Below are 11,830 nucleotides of genomic sequence, written 5' to 3' on the forward strand. Positions count from 1 at the left end.
ACAGACATGGGTTGGGAAGCTTGGAAAAACTGAAGTCAGAAACTGACAAGAAACAGCATCAGTCGTCAATAGTGAGACAGATGTTTTTCCTGAAAGCAGAGCAAGAAGACTTGGGGACCCCCTACTCAATTCTCTACAGCTACCTTCATCCTCCTAGCACATTTATTCTTTCATTGCTCTTTTTCTGGTCCATGGGATCCAGACCTGATGCTGAACCATCCCACAGTGCAATATTTCCGCCTCAAACAACAAGTTTGTATTCTTGTTGTTCAACTCAGCCACCTATTTTGCCTCTCCTGGTTCTTTCAAGGTTGTTTTGTCTCCCTGATACTGCTCTGTCTTACCACACCTTTGAGTGTGGTAAGTTAGTGAGTGTGGTAAGTTACTGTCCACCTACCTCGATCACCTCTCTTCTGCTGAGCACCTCTTGTTCTTCTCCATCCAGGGTTGTCATAGGGCTGGGCTAAGTGGGAGCTAGGAAGGAGGGAGGGAAGGAGAGAAAAGTGGAAAAGGGCACACATAGTGACTAAAGGCAGGGGAAGGATCTCAAAGTGGAGCCATATGGGCAAATAATATTCCCAGGAAAACTCCCAAGTTGGCAATTTGTTGGAAAATGTGAGCTTAGGCCTTGGCTGCTTCCAGGAGTAAAACTTCTCCCAAAATTATGAATGTTATCTGCAATCTGTACATACCTCTCTGGGGCCTGTCACTTCTGCAGCCATCAGCAACTAATTAATTTGAGGGTTTTGGCCAGTTAGACAACCAAGCCACAGAGGTACTTAGTAAAACTAATTCAGGGAGTGCTTGGAAAGAGAACCATTTAAGACTACGAGCAAATGTCTTCGTTTGTGATGTCTGCAGAGTTAATTAGCAATGAATGGGAGCAGTTTGTGCTCATTTTTGTCCCTTGATGGCCAGCATATGACATGAGGCTGGCTATGGGTAAAGCAGCCAGGGAAGAAAAGGTCTGGGCCCAGCACAGAGCTGATGCTGTGGAAGGGATCTGTCACTGGATATCACTTTGTGTTCCTCAACTGATTTCTGACAAAATTCCCATAATTTCCTAGCTGAAGTACACATGCTACCCACAGAAAATGAGGGGAATTAACCTTTCGGGTGATAATCTGCTCTCATGGCATTTTCTAGTCGAATGTCTGCTCCTCTTGGAGTTTGGACTTGGAGCCAGGAGTGAGCCAACATTTCATTTCCTCCTCACCCATTCATCTACAGGCTGTGACCAGGAGCAGGATGCCCCTTGGTCTATGGCAGAACTGAGAGCAACAAACATGAACCACCAGAAAGAGGGGTGCTATAAAGCTGCTGATGAACTGTCTTTTTCTTCATTAGTAATTCTTCTCTTTGGCACCAGCAGAAATAGCAAAAATAAAGCCCAAAGAGAGAAGCACACAGAAAGTTCTCTTCAATTTAAGCATAGGGCAATTAGGCAGAATTTGAATTTTTTTTTCCCTTCAGAAAGTAAAAATTAAGTCCTTAAGATGACACTTTCCAGTACTTACAGTTCAAACATTCTGCTTTATCTGAAAATTTAAAAGCATTGAGGTCTGTCTTGGACAAACAGTCCCCTGGGACAGTTCTGTTTAAACAAACAACTGCATCTCCAGTAGCTTTGATAAATGACTGAAAAGAGAAAAGCAGCTAGCATCTCTTGGTGAGCAAAGTTCAGGAACTATACAAAAGAAAAAGCAAAAGCTGGGGAAGAGGCCTGTGGGAAACAAGTTGGACAGATTCTCTTTCTGTAATCTGGCCACTTACCAGGACCTTCTAGAGATGTTAGTGCCATTTCTGTTTGTTGTTATCTTGTATGTAAGTTTTGCTCCACAACACACAGCTGGCCAGTAGGATCCTTGCCCAGGTCAAAAATGCAGTAAGGTTCAGAGGATAAAGATTCTTGCTGTAATCAAAATATCTGAACCCATTTGGTTGCCTGGACATGAAGAAATTCTAGAAGGGAAATACTGGTTGTTATTTACGAGACTAAACCAATCTCCCCTCTTGTGTAGGAAAGAAATTGAAGATGTATCTCCACAAAATTATTTATGTATGTAACCTTTCACTGATGCCTGCACGTGGGTCTGTTTTTCCATCTCCAACCAGGCTCTGGGGATTGATGGAAAAGAGCAGATCTGTTCTGCTAAGTCTATTGTATCTTGGGTGCAAGATACACATTGCAGTGGTTGGTATTTGTGCTGGTTGCTTAGTGTTAGCTACACTGTCTGTTTGCTTGGGGCAGTGACGTGCTGCCCCCGTGCAGCTGCCCATGTGCATTGGGAATATTCACCTCCATGGCCTCTCTAAGGCCTGGAAAGTTCCTTGTGTGAGCTCAGCAGCATTCACTGCATCCTGTCTTGTCCACACCTGCCCTTTCTCATCCTGAGATCCTTCTGCCAAAATCTCTGATGTTTGTTTTTGTTGAGGTTTCTGAGTTTGCTACTAAAGAACTTCAATTTTGTTGGCAATTCTGACCCTGGCAAAGGGGACATAAGTGAGTTGTTGTTACTCTCTCTGCTCCAGGTCACAGTTTGCTCTGGAGTATCTCTCAGCCAGCGCCTGGAAACTCGCTCCTAGTCCAAAATGCTTCTGCCTTCCTGCAGTAGGGACAATCCTCCTGCTCAAAGCAGAAGTCTGGGATGGAGGAGACAGGGATGGGACCAGGCATGAGGGGAGAGAAGTTGAGAACCCCTGAGGGACCTTGTGGAAAGGCTTGTAAGCTGGACATGGGTCAGCAGCAGCCAAATTGTGTAAGACTTGGAACACAGGGTCCTCACAAGCCATATGCTCTGCCTGCACATGCCCTTTCTTTGCTGGTGTTGCTGAACTCCTCAGCACAGGGGATGGAGCAGGTTTGCATTTCCAGTGTACATGTCTGGGTGGTGCACACTTCTCTGGGGAGGGGCTGGAGCAGGGCATATCCCTCTGCAGCCTTTCATGCAGCCTTTCTGGCTGTGGGCTGCTCTGCTTCCCCACAGCCCTGCAAGAGGGGAGCAGGGGTGCTCTCAGGAGTGAGAGCTGTTTTTGCTGGGTGGTTGCTGTGCTTGCTAAAGAGCCTTCCTGCCCTCTGTTGCCATGCTGCCTTCCTCCTCTCCATGGAATTGTACAGCAGAGGATAATGATGTGCTGGTCACCTGTGACAACAGGGTGTCTGAGGACTCCTGGTGTACCCCATGGCCTGGTGGTGGAACTCCTTACTCCAGTGTCTAAAGATGGGAAAAATGTGACTGGGTGTTTCAAGACACTATGGCCTTCCCTGAGTCAACTGGTTTTCCTCCTGCCCTAATCTGGGGATTTGTTTTGTTCCTAGCTTTAAAGGAACCCATCCAATCTGATACCATCATCATAGCCACGCTTGGGGGAGAGGCAAATTTCCATTGCAACTTCTCGCTCCTAATGGATATTTTGCAGGTCACCTGGCAGCAAAGAAATGGAACTTCCTTCCAGCCACATGGGCTGAGGCTGATAGAGTCATTTCAGAAGAAGGTGCTTTTCACTAGAGGCTCAAAGGCCTCAGCTGTCACCCTCCAAAATCTCACACTCGAGGCTGATTCTTATTACAGATGCATTTTCAATGTGTTCCATCATGGCTCCTTCAGCATAGAGATATGCCTCAACATCCAAAGTAAGTTTTCCACTAACTCCTTCTCTCTTTCTGGCACACAGTTTGGGTCTGATGAGCTCAGGAGGTGGAGATGTCATTATACTATCCAGCACATGGAGATTTTCCATGCAGCAGCATGTCCTTGGTGGATAGTGTCCAGATTGTCATACTGGAATTATTACCTAACCAACTGTCCTTTTAATTCGACAATATATGACAGGAATATTAACCTATTTGCCATATAAAACTTGTAGAATTGCTGTACCATGTGTGGTTTTTGCCATATTGTATACCTGAAAGCTTTCAAGTAAAGATTTGCTTTTATATTCACTCTAACTTTTTTTTTTTTTTTTAAAGATCTGTTCTATTATCTAGGTAACACTTTCCTCAGGGGAAGTGAAGGCAAACAAGCCAGCAGATGCTTTTGGATAAAAACCTTGTACAGAGAGAGAAAGCCACCTAGCTTTGACTGTAATCTCACCACAACATGTAAAAAGCACCTTCTCTTTTTCCTGCCAGCAATTTCTGAGCTCACAGTGGAATCCCATTCCCTCCTGCCCACTGAGGATCTCCTCACTGCAGTGAGGAGAACTCAGCTCAGCAACAGGAAAGTGTGTTCCCAAGATCACATAGCTGGATGACAGAGACCTCAAATACAGCACGTCCAAATCACCAAAGGAACAGTAACAGTGGTAAGCACTTAACTGTCTCTGCCAACCACCTCCATGCCTTGTTCTGCCTCTTCAACCACCCACAAGAAAGGAAAATGAAGGCACTTCACCTGGAAAAAGGAAGGGAAAGTAGGCTGCAGTTGTATGGAGATGTGTAACACTTAGTGGGGAGCACTTAGGGAAGGATGTGCAATTGTGAAAGGGCAGGTTGTACTTATGTAGGTCTTGCTAGACAACTTTCTGTAAGGTCAGATCTCATGCTAGATTAAGATTTCAGGATTACAAACCCTCCAGAAGACTCCCCCCTGTGGTATCTGTGTGTAGTGGATTTGTGCATACATAGATGGAATAAATATGTACATTTGTGCATACACAGTATGTCTACATTTCCATGTAATGATTTATGTAGAGCAGCAGTACACACAGCTGGGGTATACCAGCAGAGCAGGCTGCTGGCAGATAATGCTGGGGAAAAACATTTCACATAGAATATCTTGCAGGAGGTTATGTAGGCAAGATAGGACACTTGTGATAAAGTTTCTTTCAACAGAAAGAGAAGAAGAACAAGTGGATCAAGAGTAAAATTTCTGCGGTCTGATACCCCTGACACCAGGGAAGTGTGAGACGTCATCAGTATTTATTTAAAAACATAAAATAATGCTTCACCTTTGGTAGAGTTATATTGTTACACTGTGCCTTTCCCTCCCTCAAGAGCACAAAATGCTGAAGGTTGCACTTTCAGTCCCAGCCCCTGAAAGAGGACAACAGAAACATTGACATCACTTCATGTTCTGTGTGAGCTTACTGGTTTCTTTCTGTAGATGTTCAGAAGAGTACAGTCATCATCACATCAACATTAACATCACATCAATATTAACAGCTGTGTTGTTCTTAACCAGTCTCAATATATTGTGTCATGAGACTAAATAACAGCAAAAGGAACAGGTAAGAATCGTTTCCCTTTCCTTGCAAAGAGGGTGCCTTGCCCCTGTTCATCTTGAAATTTGCCTTTCTCTTTCTTCTTGGTATTTGTATATATCTGTTCTGGAAAACCATCCAGCTAGTAACAGCATCTTTAAAATACCAGTTCTCTCTAGATGACAAGGGGCATACTAAGCATCCTGTGACTAATTGATGGTGTGTTTATTCCCCAGGCAGAAGACACAGTGTACCCAGAACTCCTGCAAAGGAGACAGGCTTTTACAGCAAGACCTAGGTGAGAGAGCCTCTGTGAGCCTGCACACACTGGAAGATCAGCACATCACTTATCAAAACGAGGTAACACAAACACCCAAGGCTTCTAATGATTATTCACATTCTCCATTAGGGATCTCTGTTTGTCCTGCCATGTCTCTGCTGCATGGGACAGTCACACTGGGTAGATGACACTACATATGCCCCATATGCCCCTCTGGCAACCATCAGGAAAAACCACTTAATGTTTTGCACCTCTGCCCTGGAGGGTGCAGCAGAAAAGTTAGTCAAAGTTATTTACCTGCAAAGGCATGGAAGAGGCACTGAAAATGTCCAGGAGGGCAGATGACATGTTCCTCCTGGAAAAGGCCAGGGAGCCCTGCAGAGCTTGGGTGCTATAAAGAGCAGCCTCACACAGAAGTTTCCCCACCAGGGTCTGCCCTGCCCTCCTCCTGGTGCAGACTCAAAGGTGCTTTGGAGGGTTGCTGGCATCCACAGACAAAACCAGTAATTGGTCACAGTCGGGAATCCTTCCCCCTGGACTCTTTGCTCTGACCTTCCATGTGTTCCCTCTTTTCCCTGCAAGCTTCTGGTGCTCCTGTGCTGTAACTGGGAGCCTGATGTTGACACTGTTGTTCACACTGGCCAAATGCCTGGCAACCACAAAAGTTATTTCCTCACCCTCTCCTGCTACAGTTGAGCAGAGGCGAGGGCAAAAAATTAATGAAGGTCTCATGAGTTGAGATAAGGACTGGGAGAAAACAGGGCAAAACAGGTTCAAGTTAAAAAGTATAAGGTAAATTTATTATTAATTGAGTCAGAGGAGGATAATCAGAAGTGAAATATGTAGGAGAAGGGATTACAGGTGACCTCAGCCCTGATAAGTCACAACTATATCCAATAAAAATAAGTGTGGTTAAAGGGTAGGTTGGTTGGTAAGTGGAGGGCCTTGAGGAAGAGGAATGATCCTGAGGAAGGAGTTACTGAAGGAATGATCCAGAAGGACTGGGCAAAATGAGAGAGAGAATGAATTATTGCTGTGAGGTCAGTCTGGGTCTGCAGTTAGAGCCTCCTGTTGGAATCTGCAAAGTCTAGCTAGGTAAAGGCCTGCAGTCAGAGGCTGGGAGGGAAACCTACAGCAGGAGCTTGCTCTAGCCAGTCAGTGAATAGTTGGAGTCAGATGGCTGAACAGTGAAGAGGAATAAACCAGGACCCTTTTCATGATGTGGTAAACAAGAAGTTTATGTCTTTTATGTTCATTTGTACTCTCTAATGAGAGGGCTGCAACAACAAAATAAACTTTTAAAACATCTTTCCCCCCCAGCCCCTCCCTCTTTCCCTGACAGTGCAGAGAAACAGGACTGGGGGGTTTTGGTCAGTTTGTCACCTAAGATCTTTTTTTGTTCACTCAGGGAGCTATGCCATGGGGTTCCTACCACAGGAGACAGTTCTCTGAGAACTCCTCCATCATGGTTCCAATCTCACAAGCAGTCTGCCAAAACTATTGCAACATGAATCCCTCCCGTGGGCAGTCTTCCCAAAACTGATATGGCATGGGTCAGTCGTCCATGGGGTGCAGTCCTCTGAGGACAGGCTGCTCTAGTTTGGCAGCAAGGACTTTCTCTCTCTTTATGTCTGGAAGCAAGAGCCCTCTCTCTCCATTTGGTCTCCCACTGGATCACAGCTTTCCTTGGCATCCACCTGCTCCAGCACGAGCACTTTCCCCATGGACAGTGAGCGGATCTCTGCATCCCCTGTGGACCTCGTGGACCACAGGGGGACAGTTTGTTTCACCATGATACTCACCACAGCCTGCTGAGGAATTTTGGCTCTGACACTTGGAGCACCTCCTCTCCCTCTTTATTTCCCACTGACCTTAGTGCTACCATGATGTTTACTCTTACATGTCCTCACTTCCTTCTCTGCTCTGACTAGAAGAAAAACTGCTGCTCACAGGTACCATTGTCAACAAGTTCCCCCAGTTCAAAGATTCCTACGGGATCCCTCAGCACTGATTGTTAATCTCCTCCTGTAACTCTCCGTGCTGGAGAGTCACTCACCACGTTTTCACTGCCGGCCATGCGGTCCCACCTCCACCGCATGGGCAGTGGCAGCCACCACGGCATTGACGCTGTTTAACGCCTCTCCTCATGCAGGGTGCTGGGAAGGAGAAGCTGCTGCTGCTGCCCCTGCCCTTCTGTCTGCAGCACAGCTGGATAGGGACAGCCAGGCAGGCAAGGCTCCCTATGGGCTGCACTGAGATGGCAGCAGCCATGGCAGCACATTACCAGGATGGCCACAGTGGCAGCACCTCACCACTCCTGGAAAAAACTGCACGTGTGATGTTTTGATTTTCTTCTTAAAAATGTCATCAGAGAGGAGTTACCAACTCCTCCAATTGGGCCAGCAGCATTGCAGGAGTTCAGGACCTCTGACCAACAAACCAATATGATTTTGCAGAAGCCATTTATTGTTTACTTTATACACTTATTTATACGTTCTCTAACTACTGTTCACGCAATCACACATCTTTTCATTGGTCCACGCACTCTGCATGCACCCATCGGGGCACAGGACTGGTTACAGTCCAGGTGTTCAACTGCCCTCTGTTATCTGGCTCTTGTGGTCTTGTTTCCTTGCTTTTCAGCCGTTTCTTTTTATTTTTAGAACAGCTTATGTCTCAGCAACCTTGAGAAGTACCAGAGGGCCTGATAAGAAACACTACAGAGTTTCTTATCAGGCCCAAGCAGCTGTTCAGATGCGTTACTACACGGCATGTCCATCTTCAGAGACATCAGAGATTGATTCTGTCAGACATGGTGGAAGCTTCTAGCAGCTTCTCACAGAAGCCACTTCTGTGGTCCTCCCTCACCACCAAAAACCAGACTGTGCCACATCAACACAGAACCCTCTTGTCTACTCCTCACTTCTCTCTGCCAGGTCATGTAAAGCTCTCTAGTGACTACCACACCACTCTGCTGGGTCTCTTGCAGAAGCAGACACCAGGCTCCATGTTTCACAAAAGGCTGAAGAGAAACCTGGGATCAAGAAAAGTTGGAGGCACCTTTTTTCAGAGGAAGGAGAGAAACTGAACAGCAGCTTCCAAAGTGAGTTGAAGAGTGGACCTGCTAGGTTATCCATCAAGGAGCTTGGCTGCTCTCCCATGAAGGAGGACGGAGAGGCAATGGCAGGTGAGGGAGTCCAAGTGGCACCCCAGCCCAGCAGAGGAAGGAGAGACACCAGCCATCTCCACAAGCCCAGAGCACAGTGGCCCACAGGCTGGTCAGGAGCCCACACTAAGGTGTCAGGAAGGAGCAGCTTGCCCAGCCCCTCCTAGGGCTGTCCCAGGAGATCCTAAGCCCTAGGGTCTATGTGGGAAACTCATCCAGAGGAATTCATCACCTTTTGAACTCAGGGCATCACTGCCGAAGGGCTATGGACACATGATGCCATGCAAATGAAGTACATTTGGGGATTGCACCAGACTGTTACGGGACTTTTAAGGGAGGAGACAAAGGTGAGAAAGGGAGGAATCAAAGGAATCTGGGAATAAAAAGCCTGGGAAAATGGATGGATGGATGGATGGATGGATGGATGGATGGATGGATGGATGGATGGATGGATGGAAGGATGGATGGATGGATGGATGGATGGATGAAGGAATAAAAGGATATAGTTTCATTTATGCAGGTGGCTGATCAGTACATTTGTCTGGACTGGCCCAGTGCTCTGTCACCACAGTCTGTCCTGTCTTCTCATTAAACTCCATTTCTAGCTCTTCTCCTGGGTGAGTGACACCTCAACTGGTGTGCCCATGTGTAGTGGGGCATGTCTGCAGCTGGGCCAGAACCAGAGGCCCTGTGTGCCTCAGTGCCAGCAGCTGGGGAGACCTGAGTGAGAGAGGCCAAGTGCCAGCCACCAGCCCAGACCAGGGTCAGAGCCTGTGTGTCCCTGGTGTGGCTCCTGCAGCGAGCACAGGTGAGCCTGCAAGGGCCATCGGAGGTTGAGCCAGACCAGCTGATGAGTAGGGGACATCCCAGGATGCTCTTTGATGTCTCACAAGCAATCAGGCAGAAGGATCTGTGCTGTGGATGGACCAAGACCAACAGAACTAGGCCGGGATTGGTATTTGGGGGGAAAAAAAGCTATTTTTTCAAGGCCTTGATCTGGGAAAGCTTCCCTCCAGCTCTGTGTGTCATTACACAAGGTGTTTCAGAGAAGTGCTTCCAATGTATTTGCAAAGGCTCCTCTGACAGCTCCTGTGGTGGTGCAGCCTCAGCATAGAGTGCTGCCTGTGATAAGCACCTAGGGAAAAGGAATTATATCTCGTTTAGCCAAGAATCTTGAAATCCCTTGAACTGTGTAAGGAGTTGTCTCCTAAGGAATTTATGTGGGTGTTTTTGTACTTTGTTTTTACTTAAATCTGTGTTTAACTTACTGTCAGTAGAACAAGATTAAAAACCCAAGAAAACTAAGAAATAGCTGACCTTGAACCTGCAGGAAATAACTCCAGAGAACTATACACCTCAGAAAACTAAATTAATAGAGGTTTGTTTGGCTACAGAACAAATTCAATAGAGAACTGTTTAGGTAAGAGGAAATCTGGGTTATCTTTAACTAAAAGTAGATGTAGTGCCTTAGTAGTGACTTAGTACAGTAAGATAAAAAGCTGGGGGTCAGCAGAAGTGAATTATGTATGTGCTGGGAGCTGCCAGCATGGAAGGGTCATCCAGAGGGCAGACAATAATTGAGACCCTCTGATGAAGTAACAAAGCCCCCTAATCAAAATAATAGCAGGTGAAGGATACTATACAGCAGCCCTGCTCCACACCAAGACAACATTAGAGAAGATACCTTGGATGTAATGGCTGGTCAGACTCTGGGAGGGGCTGTAAGGAAATCCTAAGTGTGACAATGTATTTAAACCCTAGGGAACTGTGTCTCATGGGATGTGTTCATGGCAAAAAATTCCCATCATGTCTCCAGCACTATGATAAATGCCCTATATAATAGAACTTTTCTGTTGGACTTAAATTCTTTAATTCACTAGTTGGAGAGACCCCAAATCCACTCACTGAAGGGAAAATACCTTTCATGAGTCTTCCATTCAAGTATTAACTTACCAGTACTGTACTTTTCCTCTTTGGACTTTCAGATAGTACTTCGGTATCCAACAACCCCATATCTGGTATCAAGAAATTAAAACCACGATATCCAAAGTCATTCCATGCTGAAATGACTTTTTGAGGGTTTTCAGCAGAGGGCCCTGACCATGTTTGCTGGGAGAGAAGATGTTGAAAGGGACTGATGAAGGAACTGGGCACTGGATATCAGTACTTCTTTTCTCTCCCAGAGAACAAGGTCTTTCAAAAGGCCAGGGAAAGGAATGTGGAAATATTCCCAAGCCCTTTCTCCACACTTCCAGGCTGGCCAGTGATGAGTAAAAGAAGGTGCAGTGCTAGGGGATGTGCAGATAAATTTATGATGCCAGAGGTTTATGTCCAAAAGGAGACATAGAAGTCCTATAACTTTATTCAAATGAGGGGAAAGGCCATGGGGCAGTTCCCCTGGGGTCTCCCAAATTGTTGGAGAGCACAGTCTCCTTTTTAATCCTAATATCCTGGCTGCATAATCCTCTCCCCACTGGCTGAGGTACTTGGAAGGTACAGATTTCATTATACATTCCCTTCTAATGTGCACACAACCCCCGCTTTGTGTCTTTGTTCTTCTCCAGGTTCATTGATTTAACAAGGCCTTGGTTGAGCAACATTCCGTGTCAATTAGTAACATTCTTCTGAAAGACTCCTACTGTTACCATCTTGTCTCTGACCCTGGCCTTATCTCTTACAAATTTGTAAAGCCAAATGCCTCTCATTCCTTTCAATGAGAAATGGGAATGGCAGCCTTTTGGTAATACCCAGGAAAGCAGCCAGACCCAAATCCCTCTGACAAATTCTGCCCTGGGTTGCCTCCTCTCACAGCAGGATTTTATACAGCTGAGCTTCTTGGTGTGTTGAGATGAAGAACAAGGGATGGCACCACCATGCTTTGAGATGATTTATTGCTCAAGTAGCCAGATAAGATGTCAGTCTCAAGGCGTGAGATTTAGAGAAGCAACAAGTCAGCCATAGCTGAAGGAAGTCACGAGTTTCTTCTTTGCACAGCAATATATAACATTTTAGCCCAATAGGCAGTTGACATGAAACTTGTTTTCACTTATTAACCTATCACCTTTGCTTAATTTTGCTGCACTGTGTCTGTCTCTTAGCCACTACGCTGACAGGTCACGTATTCATACACACCTCTGTTATAGTTTCTGGAGCTCTAACCTACTCTGTAAGTCACCCTATTA

At 46.0% G+C, this 11,830-nt stretch overlaps 1 protein-coding gene across 1 annotated transcript; it reads left to right on the plus strand.

Moving 5' to 3' along the window:
• Window positions 1-1,774: 1,774 nt before the first annotated feature.
• Window positions 1,775-5,725, plus strand: LOC107212077. The gene is made up of 2 exons (XM_033515053.1): window positions 1,775-3,855; window positions 5,428-5,725. Exons 1-2 carry the CDS (start codon window positions 3,256-3,258, stop codon window positions 5,668-5,670), a joined length of 843 nt encoding a protein of 280 aa, XP_033370944.1. The 5' UTR covers window positions 1,775-3,255; the 3' UTR covers window positions 5,671-5,725.
• Window positions 5,726-11,830: the final 6,105 nt, after the last annotated feature.

Source organism: Parus major, chromosome 1 (assembly GCF_001522545.3).
Source record: "Parus major isolate Abel chromosome 1, Parus_major1.1, whole genome shotgun sequence".
NCBI classification, from domain to species: Eukaryota; Metazoa; Chordata; class Aves; order Passeriformes; family Paridae; genus Parus; species Parus major.